General features: G+C 42.3%; 1 protein-coding gene across 4 annotated transcripts in view; it reads right to left on the bottom strand.

Moving 5' to 3' along the window:
- Positions 1-922: 922 nt before the first annotated feature.
- Positions 923-15422, bottom strand: part of CCDC33 (coiled-coil domain containing 33) — a 204134-nt gene continuing 189634 nt past the window's right edge. For 2 of the 4 annotated variants that reach the window (XM_072628381.1, XM_072628378.1), the window contains 7 exons: positions 13383-13491; positions 7946-8076; positions 6896-7003; positions 3849-3935; positions 3180-3293; positions 1510-1561; positions 923-1118 (listed from right to left, as the gene is read on the bottom strand). In XM_072628381.1, coding sequence (XP_072484482.1) covers positions 1535-1561; positions 3180-3293; positions 3849-3935; positions 6896-7003; positions 7946-8076; positions 13383-13491 — 576 coding nt within the window. In that variant the 3' untranslated portion in view covers positions 923-1118; positions 1510-1534. The remainder of the gene's footprint in view (positions 1119-1509; positions 1562-3179; positions 3294-3848; positions 3936-6895; positions 7004-7945; positions 8077-13382; positions 13492-15422) is intronic. The other 2 variants (XM_072628379.1, XM_072628380.1) reach the window with 2 other exon arrangements.

Below are 15422 nucleotides of genomic sequence, written 5' to 3' on the forward strand. Positions count from 1 at the left end.
TGAAGACTTAGGATGCAGAATAAGACATAGTTTTGAACATGTCCAATATGGGAGTGTTATTTTGATTGATTTGTTACAAAGGTTTTGTTTTTCTTTGTCTTAATTGACAATGAGTGAGTAGGGAAGAAGATAAATGCTTGTTCAAAAATTAAATAAATTAAAAAAAAATTCCAAAGCTCTATAACTCTAGGAATGGGGTCCCAGCCTCTCTCTGACTCTGCCCTAAGGTCTCCTTGGAGGGTAGGATGTAGATGGATATAGATGGACTTGGATAGTATCTAGGGCCAGATTGGGATGGCAACCCAGTTGGTTTGGTTTCTTATATCTTGGGAAATGCCAGGGTTGAGGAATATAGGTTTGGGAATTGGGTCTCCCTAGTAGTTCTCAGGTCAAACTAGGTGGGCAGTCATCTGTCTTAGCTATGCATAAAGTTGATTCTAGCACATTTCATAAAAAATCCTTGGGAAGAGAGTAGGAATCAGGACATTTGGGTCCTACTTCTGATTGCCACTAATTAAGGGTGTGACTGTGGGCAAACCACCCAATCATCCTGAGCCTTCCATTTCTTCCTCTGTCAAACAAGGGCTTTTGGTTTAGATGACCTCTGTGAGCTCCTAGGATTATTTGCTCCTTCCTGGAGTCATTGTCCCTTCTCCCTATTCTCAAAGTGCCATCTAGCAATCCTCTTGACATCGAAGTTCCAAGATCCATATCCAATAACTTTAGAGTACAGTCTCCTTTCTTCTCTCTGCTCCCCTTCTTTAACCAATCTTCCAGCTCTCTGACCCATAGAGATTCTGGGCTGGGGTTCTAGGAGAGAAACCTAGGAAGGAAGTGACTGTGGGTGGGAGAGGGAGAAAATCTAGGAGTGGGGATATTGCCAGGGCTGGTGTGGCTTCATCAATAGACCATGGACACTCACCAAGCTTTATGCATTTAATAAAGTTGTTAGGGATCTGATTCCAGGAGAAGAATCCAATGGTAGGCCTGTTTCTGTGGTCTGATCAGGGAGGTTTCCCTTCTATTTTCGTTGGCTTTTCCGGGTCAGGTTCTGGATGGAGCGATAACGGATCCTATTTTTGCGGCTCTTTGAAAGTCGTATAGTCCGTAGGACTCCTCTGTATATAAGACAAAGTAAGGGGGACCTCATGCAGATCATGAAGGTTCCAGAAATGGGTCCTTTCTGCTGGTTTCTAACCACCCCCTGCAAAGACTTAACCCAGCCCACTGAGCCAGGACGGGTCACTGAGGAATACTAGGGCAGCGGGGATATGTACGGAGACTGTGGGAGTAAATGTATGTATCCTTCAGTGCTCTTGGGACTGTTCATCTATCTGCTTCTCCCACTTCTGGTATTATCCATGCACATCTATTGGGACCAGCCATGTGCTGTGTGACCCCCTACTCTTCACTGTGGGGTCAGTGAGCATCAGAGACAGTGGCAAAATGGAAAGAACTCTGGGCTTGGAGTTGGGACACCTGGGTCTCGAACTTGGCTTGACTACTTACTTTGGTGACCCTGGGTTAGTCATTTCTACTTCTTGGACTTCTGGTTCTTCATCTGTAAAACGAGAAGATTGGAATGGATGAACTCTGAGGTCTTTATCGGCTCAAAATCCTATGAATCATGGAATCTAATAGGGATGGAAGAGGGATGGAGATCTCAGGGGTCACCTGGCCAGGAGCCTACTTGAGGGGCTAGCCATGGGCTCTTTAAGAAGGTGTCTACATGTGTACATGGATGTGGACACACACACACTATTGATATCTGTTCTTTTATTTGACTAAAAGACAGTTTGATCAATTAATAGTTGGATTTTCCATATTTATATATATATATATATATACATACACATACACACATGTATGCTTGTATATGTAATATCTATCAATCAACAAGTCTTTGTTGAGTCTCTGCTATATGCCAGGCACTGTACTAGGTGCCAGGGACATGGATACAATGAATTAAGCAATCCCTACAAGGGACTGCCTCTCTCTCTCTCCCCATATTTTTCCTTCCATTTTATTAATTTCTTTTTTCTTTCTCTCCTTTCTCTTTCTCTCTTCCTTCCTTCCTTCATTATCCCCTCTTCAGGAAGTCATGGATTGATGGAAATTCCTCTTGCTTTTTACTCTCTCTCTACAACTGGCCATGGCCTTCAGGCTGCCCTTCTTTGGCCTGTCATGGGTGTATCCATGGTTACTCTGGCTAAGGTAGAGCTGTGTGTGTGTGTGTGTGTGTGTGTGTGTGTGTATGTATGTATGTGTGTGTGTGTTTGTGTGTGTATCTGTGTGTGTTTGTGTGTGTATGTGTATAGGATTAAAAAAGAGCTACTTAGAAAGAACCAGAATGAACCTCAAGGAAGAAGCCCTAGAAGAAGGTGGGGGGATTTTCTGGGTAGACAGCACTATCCAGGGCCTCTCAGTTCATTTGACTACTTCCCTCTGCTTTTCCTGAAGTCAGTCCCATCCTTGCCTATTAGTATTCTGGACAGAATCAGAATTCTGAGAAATCTCAGCTCTTTCCTCCTTGGGGCGGAGTCATGGATACCTAGACAGATGTTCTTAGCTCCCTCAACATCATAACTCACATTTCAAGAGCACTTTAAGTCTGATAAAACACCATCCTCATAACAAGCCTATGTTCACATGATTTACAAGAATCTGAGGTTCTAAGAGGTTAAAAGAATTGTCCATCTAAGTATGTGTCTGGGGCAGTAGGTGTCTGAGGCAGGCCTCCTGTATCTAAATCCATTGTGACATGATACTTTTCAGCTATTGAAAAGGGTATGGGGTGAATTAGGTGATCTTTGAGGTCCCCTGGGGAACCGATCCCTCTCTGTTCCCCTGACACAGCCATTCAGCATTCAGGTAGTGTTGCGCAAGGCCAGTCTTAGAGCCAACTGCCTCTTGGGAAGACAATGATGATGTGGTGATGGTGAGAATGATGATCTCTGTTTTAGAGATGAGAAAACTGAGGTTCACAAAAGAAGGAATGTGATAAATATCACATAGAGAATTAGTGACAGAACCAATATTGGAAGTGGGGCTTCCTTCCTTACTGCTAGTCCACATTCTTTCCCAGGTTGAGCCCCCAGAAATGGCTCTCACAGACTGGCCAGGTGAGACACCTCCCTGTTCTTTTCACCCTCACCCCAGGGATCCCTGAGGTTACTCACTTGGTGTTCTGTCAACATAGGACTGGAGCCAGGTATAAAGCCATGGTCTCGTTCCATCAGCTTCAAGGTCAGGTCTTGTTTTTCTTGTCCCCAGCGCCGAGCTGAATCTTCCAGCTATAGTCACAGATAGGGATGAATAGGGGCATCAGGGCTGCTGGGCCCATGACAGAGGGGGCTGGCCAATGGGGATGGTACAGAAAATAAGGAATCTAGTGCTTTCTCAGGGGCTACACCTCCCTCCTCCCCACCTGGGATAGATGTTAGGGCTCATAGTGGTGGCTGAGATAGAGACTGGGGAAGGGGAGGTGGGATTCCAACTCCAAATCCTACACTCCTATGACTTTTTGAGTCCATGAAAAAGGCCCTGCCCCAAGCTCTTGGAACCATGGGCTCCATTCAAGATAATAGGAAGCTGATTATTCGTTGACTAAATAACTTAGTTTCCCTTCTGTTGTATTGTTTCTTATATCATAGGACCACAGATTTAGAGCTGGAAGAAAACCCAATGATCACTGAGTTTAACCGCTTCATTTTGCATACTTGGAAATTGAGGTACAGAGGGGTTGATAGACCATATTACATTCTTTACCCTTGTCCTACAGTTCTCTAGAGCCTTGTTTTCCATGGATTATTGAGGAATACTCCATCAGGAACTTTAGTCTCACCTACCTCTCTCTCCAAAATCTGAATACGATTTTGAGCGCTCTCCAATTTGGCCATAAGATTGAGTTTGTCTGAGGTGCCGGAGAGGAAGTCCTGTTGGCAAAAGCACAAATCTGGCCAGTAGGGGAACCACACTATTATAATCCCATTATACACTTGAAGTAAACTGAATCCTGGCCAGACAGAAGTTACCCATTGACCTCTGTGAAACTCATGTAACACATGGAACAGAAAGTAAGTCATTTTTGAAAACAAGTAAAGAATGGTGCCCTGGTTGTGAGGTGACCTAACCATGCCCCACTGCTGAGCCTTCATGACCCTGAAAGTGAGGATGAAGGCCTGAAGTTGTAACTTGGGATCATAGAAATTAGATTTGTCAGAGATCACCTAGCCCAACCCTCTAGTGCTTGAAATGAGGAAACTGACATCCAGATTGCCTGAGTTCTTAGGGATAGAGCCAGCCTTCAAATCCAATCCCATATTTAGCACCCCTTCCATGTGTACTATGTTCCACAGTGATCTACTGGATGACTTTGGGCAAATCATCTGATCTCTCTTTATTTTAGTTGTCTCATCTATAGAATCCTACTCTGCCTACCTCAGGGAAGGGCATGACAAATATGACAATGGATAGGAAAGAGCATTGGAAAGTATAAAATGCTATGCAAGGGACTGTTACAAATAAAATCCTGGTAGAACAAATTGCCTATAGAAAGGGGGTCTGCATAACCAACCTGTTAAGAATCCTGGAAGATATAGCTCAGGAAATGACTCACATTAAAAATATTTCATTGTTCTGGTTACCAAGAACTCTGTTCAAGAAAAGAAGTTCTCTTAAAACTGAAGGTTTACTCTAACCCAGTTTTAGCTCTGGAGAAGATAACACAGAATGGCTTAACGAATGAGGGGGAAGGTAGCCTAGAAAGAGGTCTAGAGAAAGATAGACAAACATAATTAATTTGCATTCATATCAGGGGAATTAACCTAAATCTGTGAAAAATTAAATTATAGAACATTTTAAAATGCAGATTTGATCTAGAATACCGAAATATTGCCATGCAAAGGTCGCTAAAAGGATTGCTTTAATGGACCAATAAGAATGGTGGTTGATCGAGGTGTCGATTGTATGAAGCACAAATAAAGGCTTTTATGTGCTAGAAAACAGTTTCTTCTCTTAGGTTAACTGAGTCCCAATAAATCTTAAATATTTTGTTTGTTTATACTCTGTTAACCCTTTAGCGAGTGTAAAAGGAAGCTTTGGTTAGAGCATCTCTTGTTCAAATGGTCATAGATTCTATATTATTAGGATCTGAGTTAAGGACTACATATTGTTCTATTAGGATGCTGTGGACTGCAAGAGAACAGTCCTATCTCTCTCTTCATGTGCTGGGGTTTGATGGAATGATGGCATATTTCTTGGTTGGGGATCAGTGAATAGGGGAGAGAATCTTCTCTCTTCCTGGGAGAGAGAGAAAGAGGGGGAGTAAGGTCCTGGATCCTGGATAGGTGCCATTGGGTGATGGGACTGATTGGTTATGAATGGCATCCCTCCCATCCGAAATCTGCTTTAGGCAGATTTTTTTTCCATTGTTTCTTTTCCATTGCTTACACTTCTCCCCTCCATGGAGACCACCCCCTTCCCTGGCAATAAAGAACGGTCTCTGATCCTGACTCTAGAGTCCAAAGCAATGCCAAGCATCCTGACAGACTGAGAAGTCTATTTTGTAGTATATGTGGAATTGACTTCAGAAGAAGATATGCATTTTTTGTATTTGGTCAATTTGGAAATTTGTTTGGCCTCACCATATGTATGTGTGTAAGGGCAAGCAAAGTAGGATCTTTTGTTGTTTTTGTTTTAGTATAATCAAGAAGTTTAATGCCTCTGTTTGTTTCAGGATCCATGGCCCTTTAGATTGTAAGGCCAAGGATCTTGGAGGGGTGGAGTGTGATGGCAATCAAATTAGGATCTTTTTTGCTGTTTTTGTTTTACTAAAAGTGCCTCTGATTGAATAATGTGATTAAAGAAGATCTTTCTCACCTCTTGATGGGCCTGCCCATTGAAACTTTATTAGGGGAGTTGTTTTATGGGAGGGTCCCAAGTACCTTTTGTTTTTTCTATTGAGGCACTGGGTCAGAGGGTTATGCCCTTTGACTCTAAAAAGTGTATTTATACTATAAATATAGTATAAAAATACTCTAAGGGTGAGGTTTTACTTTGGGGTTTAGTTTTTGTAAGAAGGTTTGAGGCTGGTTGACACTCTGGGAAGCCGCTTTAAGGAGCCTCCCAGCTTTGAAAATCCAGATGTTAATGCTTCCCTCTCTGGTAACTATGGTTAGACAGTTGGACTATCTGTTGAATTCAGGCAGAGGAAGCCATGTCTGTTAACTTTTAATTTCTCTATATTTTCTTTGAAGTTCAGGGTGCTCATTCTCCTGAACTATGTGATTGATATATGTTCTTGGGTAAAGGAATGATACATGTGCTTGATTAAAGTGATTGTTAACCCCTTAAAAGCTGCTTTCCTTTTATGAATGCTGATCTAAGAACCTGTGATAGCAGGCCCCCCCTGTGTATGTTGGGGTGCTTATTGATACAGTGTGTTACAAAAGTTTTTCTTTTCCTTTTCCTCCAGAGGCAGAGGAGATAGGAGGGAGAGAAAATAGATGTTTCTTAATTAAAAATATATAATTTAATTTAAAAAATAAATCCCATTTCCATAAATCATGTCATTTTAAATGTACTTGAGCTGACTATTTAAAGGAATCCTGTGCCAAACGCTTATGTAAAGTGAAGAATCGTTTAGTAAAGCAAAGAATCTTTCTACATTCTGACCTTATTTATCTGTTACAGAAGTAGAAGTTCAGTATGTATTAGGTTTGTCCAAAGAAGGGCCCATTGTGAAGTAAAGAAACCCCTTGCCCTAGAGCTAATATGCTGTTCAGCTTCAGCCCTTTGCATGTGGCAGGCTAGGTTAGAGGGAAATATCCATCTATGTAAGTGCCATGGAAGCTGAAAATGAACAGAATGAATCACTCAGGTCAAAGGCACCCACCTGTCTAAGTAGACTCCCCAGGTGTGATGAGTAGGTTGACTGATCTGTCTCTTGCAGCCTCTCTGCCAAGTCTCTGGCTGCTCCCTTCTCTCCAGGGTTCTCCTGGGACTGTGGAGAAAGGGTTCTCCAAGTCTCCCCAGGGATCCCAGGAGATGTCAGGAAGGGGAAGGAGAGTACTGGAGAGAGCTGGTGTGAAGAAGACTGGGTGTGTGGCCCAGGGAGTGGAAGCTCAAGCCTCTACATGAAGCTTCTATTGGTTTCCCTGAATGGATTTGGAGGAGGGGATGGGGATGTTGAGGATAGGGTGTGGGGAGGATGGGAAATGGTGGTCCGGGGGTTGAGTCATCCTTTGGTGCAGGACCCTGGGACAAGGCAGAAAGTGAAGCCCTCAAGTGGAGCCACTGTATCTACTCTGACCACCACACAGTGGATAGAGCTATACACTTCACACACACACACACACACACACACACACACACACACACTTATGGGAGGAAACCAGCTCTGTCCAAAAGCTGGAAGTCAGCTGAGGATTCTAGGAGACTTCTATAAAATCAAGGTAAAAAACCTTGACCTACTCCTGTCACCCAGACTGCATCAGGAGTTCATGGGGCACTATAGGCAGTCTCAGGTTACCTGGTGAATAATTGCCCAACCTAGTAAATGACTGACCCTAGTTTGAAAGGACCCTTTGCTCTCTTGGTGAAAATAGAGGGACATGCACAGGGAGAATGGTCATGCAGAATGGTGGAAGCAACTGGAAATTGTAACAGGATTAGAGAACTAACCTGGCAAGCAAGGCTATAATCCCATTTTTCCTCACCTCTGAGGTAGCCCTAGAGTTTCCACACATGCCTGGTCAGGCTCCCTGTCCCAGCATTTTGGCATATCTGCCCTTTCCTGTGATTGACTTTGGACTGGACAGTGATTGGCTGCATGCAGCTTATCTCTCCCTACTCTGAATGGGAGTTTGAGGGCTTGGAGCAGGTGAGTCCGCATGCAAAGGATGATGCAAAAGCATGCTTGTGAATTGGCAGCCCGGGTTCTTACCGGTAGGGCTTGCTGCTGCAGGATGATGGGGGAAGACTGGTGGCGGGTTTTATCCAACTCACTCCGCAGCCTTGCGTTCTCGGCCAGCAATATGGAGTAAAAGTCAAAGGGCACACTCTCCCCCATGGGGCCTGGGGAGAGAAGAGTGGCTAGGAGGGACCTAACACGGCAATTCACTCATACCTTCCTAACACACTGAAGTTTGATGATGTCTTTGAGTTCTTTGAGCATGTATTATCATCTCCTGCTGGACTATAAGTTCCATGAGGACAGGGATAGTGTCTTACCTGCACTCCCTCCTTACCTCTGATGCGTCCAGTCCCTCCAGCTCAGGCAGCATCTTCTGTATGAAACCTTTCCTGATTCTCCCAACTAGCCAGACTCCCTTATGGGGGACGCTTCTGTACACGTTAGCTTTTATATTCACTTTTTATTTGTGCTATATATGTATTTTTATACATACTTGTTATGTCCTCCATTAGGATGTAAGCTCAGTGTGAGTTGCCTTTGTTTCATTCTTTGTACTTGTACCCAGGAATGCATAGTACATAGTAGGTGCTTAATAAATGTTTATTTATTGAAGATCTAAACTTCCTAACTCTTCTAGCACCTAGTCTGTACATAGTGGGTACCTAATATGTGTTTACTGAATTGAATTGAGTTGGGTGGGGAGAGGAAGAGGAAGAGAAAATCCGAAAAATGAAAAGTTGCTGCAATCCTGTGCTAGTTGCTTCCCTTGCCGCTAGCTTCTCTTCCAGTTCATCCTGAACAGAGAGGGCAACGTGGGGTTGGGGAGAGGAATTCCACTGAGTTTGGTATCTGGTGCCCCGAGTTTGCATCCTGACTCTGCTTGATTTATTACATGGTAACCTTGGGCAAATCACTTCTTTTCTCTGAACCTCAGTCTCATCTGTAGAATGAAGGATTTAGATTAAATGATCTCCAAGAACGTATTTGCCTTTAAAATCAATGATTCTTGATAGACTGCCAGGTTAAATAGTAAATAGTAAGCCTAAATAGTAAGCCTTCCAATGTACTGTGAGTAGCCTGGATAGCGTTCTAGATGATTTGAGGCTGGCCATTTCAATGACCCATTTGAATCCCAGGGACTTGGATGCTTTCAGGCTTAACTGTCCTACCTCTCTAATAAGCAAATAATCCTGCAAGATGTTAAAGAAGCAGAGAGGAAACACTCAGATTAGATTCTTATCACCAAGGAAGGATTGATTGCTGAAGCAATAATAGGGAGATCTTCAAGTTTGTGATAATGATCCTAGTGGAACATGTCCCCTAGCTTTTGAGAGAGCACATTTCAAAGGGTTCAGAGAAAGACAGGTAGGATCCAATGGATTAAAATTCTACATGAAAAGTCAAAGAAGAAGGAAGTTCTCAAAAATGAAATTCTCAAGGCACTAACAGGAACAATTCCATCAGGAAGGAAAAAGGGGACTCTATTTAAAGAGAACAATGTGGATGCACAAGGTGCTCACTGAGCCACTTAGATTATTAAAGGATGTGCCAAAGATCAAAGCAAGAGAAAGTAATTGAGAATGGACACCAAAGTATGGCAAGGGATGTTGTCAGAAATACTAAAGCTTATAATAAGCTAAAGCATGTAAGGGAAGCTAAAAAACAATACAACTATTGGGAAAAAGAGAAGGAAGAGGACTACTTCTTAGCATGCATCAGACAATAGGGTAAGGGAATAAGCATTTACACAGAGCCTACTATGTGCCAGATACTATGCTAAGTGCTTTACAAATATCATCTCATTTGATCTTCATAACCACCCTGCAAGGAAAGTGCTGTTATCACCCCTATCTTACACTTGAGGAAACTGAGGCAAACAGAAGTGAAATGGCTTGTCCAGGGTCACATAGCTAGTAACTGTTTGAGGATGGATTTGAACTTGGGTCTTCTTGACTACAGCTCTCTATCCAGTGCCTCAGTGTACCTAGTTGCCTAAGTGGTAAACAAATGATTGAGAGAAAGGAGAACCATTTAACTCTGATTTTACTTCAATTTTCTCTGCCAAGGAGAATGATACTTGAACTGGAATAGACAGACCCCAAATGGCTATTAGGAAGTTAGAACCAAAGAAAAGCAAGAAATACTAAGATGGTGTCCAACTCTTCTTTCTAGATTTAAGTTATGAGGCTAAATTGTAATCCGAGATCCTGAAATAGTGGTTATGATTACCCAGGTAAATTTAATGATACTCTGTTGGGTTTTTCTTCAAAAAGAATGAGAAATCCTTTTGAGGAAGAGAAAACATTACACTAATTTTCAACAAAGGGAAGAGAATAGGATTTGCAAGTGATTTTAAAAAATGAACATATTGTAAGTTTGTTAAATTTGTTTCTTGAGTTCCTATACCGGTAGATAAGAGGAATGATGTTGGTAGCTAGATTTTTTAACAAAGCATTTGGCAACTGCTCACAATATTTTCTGGAGATAGAGAGAAAAGAGCTAGACCAGGGGTGGGGACCTGTGGACTTGAGACCACATGCAGCCCTCTAGGTCTTCAAGTATAGTGGAAGTGAATCCAAACTTTACAGACAAATCCCCTTAATAAAAGGATTTGTCCTGTAAAACTTGGACTCAGTCAAAAGGTCACACCCAAGGTGCTAGAAGGCCACAGTTTCCCCACCCCTGGGCTAGACAGTAGTACAGCAAGGTGAGATCAGAAGTGATTCAAATATATTCAATCAACGTCCATTTGGAAGGAGGTCTCTGTTGAAATGGCCCTGGGATGGCATCTGGGCATAACTTGTATTTAATCCATTAATCAATAAATACTATGTGCCAGTACTGCTATGTGCCAGTCACTGTGGTAAGCACTAGGGATACAAATATAAAAATAGGACAGTCCCTACTCAGTTTGTGCTGAGGATTTATTGTTAGTATACAAAATTATTTAATGGGCATATTCCCTCAAGAGAAGGGCACAGGACACATTCTCCTTACTTGGTTGCTGTACCTGCTCCCTGCTCTGGCCTGGTTTGCGTGAAGCACCACACAAAACTGCAACCCAGACAGCCGACTCAGTCTAGGCCATGGTGGATAGGACAAAAGATTTGGAGTCAATTCAAATCCTTTCACAGACATTCATCACCTGTGACCCTCAGCAAGTCACTTCGTGTCTCTTGGTCTCTGTTTCCTCCTCTGCAAAATGAGGGGGAAGGGGGCAGAACCAAGGAACTTGGAGGTCTCTTCTAGCTCTAATTCCAGGACCCAAAGCTGATCTGCTGAACAGAATTGGTTATAGATTGCCAGCAGTTGTTAGGAGCTCTGTGGTTTTATATCAAAATAGACAAAGGGCACTAAAACCTCTTACAAATGCACCGAGCTAGGACAAGTAGACCTCAGGTATGTTTGAATGTGCCAGTGATAAGGAGGGGCTAACTGGCTCATAGGCCCCTTAGGGCCAGGTCAAAGGATGAAGATGCTTGCCTGTTGGCTCACCGTGGCTGGGTCTAAACCCAGGTAAATTTAAATATTAAATTAAAAATCCTAATTTAGTTAAAATTCAAATATATTTATATTTAATTTAATTTTTAAATCTAATTTAATTTAAATATAAATATAGGAATAAACAGAATTCCTCTGTAGTCTGAGGTGACACAAATATTCTCATGAATATATCACTCTGCAGGGCCTTTTTCTCTGAAGGAAGAGTTGTCCATATACGATCTCATGCTTATCAAATTTGTGACTGACACAGAACAAAGAGGGATAGCTCAGTTACTGAATGATTGAGACAGGATTCAGAAGAAACCTTTACAAGCTCAGCTAGCTGAAGTGAATCTAATAAGGGGACATTAAATAGGGATAAATGCAATGCTCTGTTGGAGCATAGGCTCAAGAGAGAGTTGATTGTTAAATTTTCATTGTAAGCCTGTATACTTTGGAAATTGGTAAACATTACAAATCAGGGCTTGGTTTATTGTTTTGTTGCCTAGACCTAATAAAGTGATGCGCAAAATATAAATAATGCTGATTAAACTTAAAAGTGGGTTAGGCATTTTTTTTTCCTTCCAGACAGCCAGCTGTTAAACATTTACCAGCACACCTCTAGATAAATATAAGATTTTACACCTGGGTTAAGAAGTGGGGGAGGGGGAAGAAATAAGCATTTATGCTATATTAAGCAAGGCACAAGTCCCATAGTGATGGTCCTGCCATACCCTCCCTTGGTCAGACCACACCTGGAGTATTAGGTTCAGTTGTGGGGGAAGGGGGAGAGGGAGCATTTTCATTTTAGGAAGGACAATGAAAGATTGGAGAATACCCAAGAAAAGCAGTCAGGATAGTCATGAATTTATGCCAAATGAGGTATCTAGAGATTTAGAGGTGACATGGTAGGTGTATTAAAATTTTCCAAGACTGGAAGTGGAAGAGGGATTCGCTTTCTTCTGCTAGGCTGAGATAGAATGCTTTTCAATAAGATTTCCCCCACCAGGGTAGAGTTTTAAGCCAGATCAAGAACCAGATTAATTATAACAGGGATAAATATAAAAAGTCTTGTACTTGGATTCAAAAAGTCAATGTCACAAGAGCACAACTGGGGAAGGATGATGAGAGATTAGTTTGTCTGAAAAAAGACCTGGGGGTTTCAATGAATGGAAAGCTGTAGTACAATGTGGTGGCTCTCAAAGCTAACTTGATCTTAGACTGCAGTAAGGGAGGGAAGTATCTGGATAAGAGATAAATAATGATTCCCCAGTAGACTCTGCTCAAGGCAGACCACAAACTCATAGAATCATAGAATTGAAACCTGAAGTCACCTTAGAGATCATCGAGTCCACCCCCTCATTTTAAAGATGAGAAAACTGACTCCCAAAGAGGTCAATTAACTTGTCCAAAGTCACACAGAGTATGTATGAGGCAGGATTTGAATTCAGATCTTTCTGACTCCCAGTACAATGCTTTAAGTAGCTGCCCTCCTGTAGCACTATGTTCAGCTTAGGTTGCCATATTTTGGGTAGAACATTGCTAAATTAGAGAGCACCCAGAGAAGAATGACCTGGAAGATATTGTGCTTTTGAGATCATGCTATAATCCCCTTGACCCAATTGGGATCAGTTGAGGAAGGCTCTATGTCTCCATAGTACTGAGTACACAAATTGTACTCAGTGAAGACTTATTAATGGGATAAGTTAAAGAGAAACAGGCTTGGGGTTTAGGTGTGTTACTGGTGTGTTTCATTGACATAGGTTGCCAGAGATGACTATTTGGCTTTCTGGGCTGTTTCAGGATAGTGGCCATGAATCTTGGGGTGGGCCCCCTTTCTAGATTTTAAGCTTCTTGAAGGCAGATCCCTTATCTTCTTCATTTTTATGTCCCCCTCAGGGTCTATCCCAGGAACTTGTGCATAGTGGTTCAAGATGAATAATTGTCGAATCAAAATAAATTGTTCAGAATTCACATGACTTACCGGTGTGCTTTCCCAGAGGCCGCCCCAGTGTTGATGGCATTGTATCAGATCTTTCCCTGGATGGTCGATTTACTTTGTCTTCCAAGATCTTTTCCATTGTTTGAATCACCTGCAGGGCAGAGAGAAGGAAAAGAATGGGGAGATGTGAATCAGTTAAGAGGTGCCACTTAGTTGGAGTTGAAGAGGGCTCTGGGTTATTTGTCTTTTCTTTCTTTGTCTGAACCTAGATCAGACATTCTTAACCTTTCCTGTGTCAAGAACCCCTTTGGTAGTCTGGTGAAGCCTGTGGACTCCCTTTTCAGAATCATAGTTTTAAATACATAAAGTCAAATAGAGTTTTGCAAAGTAAGGCAAATTATATTGATATCAATTTAAAAAAAAAGTTTCCAAGTTTAAAATGGCCTAATGAAAAGCAACATAGAGAGAAGGGACATAGAGAGATCAGACAGAGTCCTGAGACCTTTAAATGAGTCCTGTTTCCACCTCTTATTAGTTAGGTAACCTAGCACCTAGGTGGTGCAGTGGATAGAGGACTGGAATTGGAGTTAGGAGGACCTGAGTTTGAATTTGACCTCAGATACTTGCTAGCAAGGTGACCCTGGGCAAGTCACTTAATGCTGTCTGCCTCAGTTTCCTTTTTTATAAAATGAGCTGGAGAAGCGAATGGCAAGCCACCAGAGTGTCTTTGCCAAGAAAACCCCAATGGGGTCAAGGAGAATCGGACATAATTGAAACAACTGAACAACAACAAAGTCTTCTCTACCTACCTCATAGGAAGTAGTGTGAGAAAATTACTTTGTAAACTCTAAAGTGCTATAGAAATGTGAAGTATTTATTTTGATGGATCTGGGGGATGCTGCCCAGGTCTAGCACAGAGTTGAGTTTGTAGGTAAGAACAGCAATAATGAATCCTCATTGTCTGCCTGTCTCCTTTTGACACCTGCTTATGTCCTGGACTGTAGTGGTCTCTGCTTTGTTTCCTGTGTGAATCTGTGAGGGTTGACAGAAATGCTTTTACACTTGACCACTGACCAGCCTACGTATGGGGAGTTCCTATGGACCTCAATGACTGATCTAGGCAGCTTTCATTTAGGTAAGGAGTGCAAGGCTCTCCTGATCCTAACCAGTTTGGCAAACTTCATCTAATCCAGGTGTCCAAGGTTAACATATTTTCCTCATCACAATGCCCTTGTGATCTCTATGGAGGGTTTTGAAGTCCAGACTGCTTGCTGATTGTTTTCCTCACTAAGGTCACTCTTCGGTCCCCGAGAGTGTGTGCAACAACAAATCAGGCATAAGGGCAGAGACCCAGAGCTCTGTGCACCCTATCGGGTAAAGAATCTCACTTTTGGTACCTTTGTGTGGGACTGCAGGGTGAGGAAACCACCTGTTTGCATGTGGGGGAGAACTAGAGTCTCACCTCCTCAGTTATACCAGCTTCCCAAGAATGTGGGCTGCTCTCTCTTCACCTTCTCTCATTCTTGCTCAGGGCCCAGGAAAGGAGACCCAGGTATTAGTGATGGCACTGGCATCTATGAACTTGCTGAAAACTTTGATAACTGTACTCTAATATTTAATTGGCTTCTTTTGAATTCCTATGTATTTTATGCATTTTAAAACAGTATTCTGAGAAGGGGTACATTGACTTCACCATACTGCCAAAAGAGTCTTTGGCACAAAAAAATATAAGGACTCTTCTTCTAGTCTAAATAGGAAAAAACTTTTGTTTTACAGTTGAGGAAACAGTGGTCTGAGATGGGAAGGGACTTTTCCAAGGACTAGTCCAGAGGTGGGAAACCTGAGGACTCGAGGCCACAAGTGGCCCTCTAGGTACTCAAATGTGGCCCTTCAGTTGACTAGACCCTGACTTCTAATTTCCTAGATATGGTGAGATATATATCTATATATAGATATACACATATACACACATATATTTACTGTGCCAAGCTACCTTCTAAAACCACAAAATTTCAGAGTTCAAAGGGACCCTAGTGGCCACCCAGTCCAATCTGTCCATGATGGAATTCCCATTTGCTCCGT

The sequence above is a fragment of the Notamacropus eugenii genome, chromosome 1 (genome assembly GCF_028372415.1).
Source record: "Notamacropus eugenii isolate mMacEug1 chromosome 1, mMacEug1.pri_v2, whole genome shotgun sequence".
In the NCBI taxonomy this organism is placed as follows: domain Eukaryota; kingdom Metazoa; phylum Chordata; class Mammalia; order Diprotodontia; family Macropodidae; genus Notamacropus; species Notamacropus eugenii.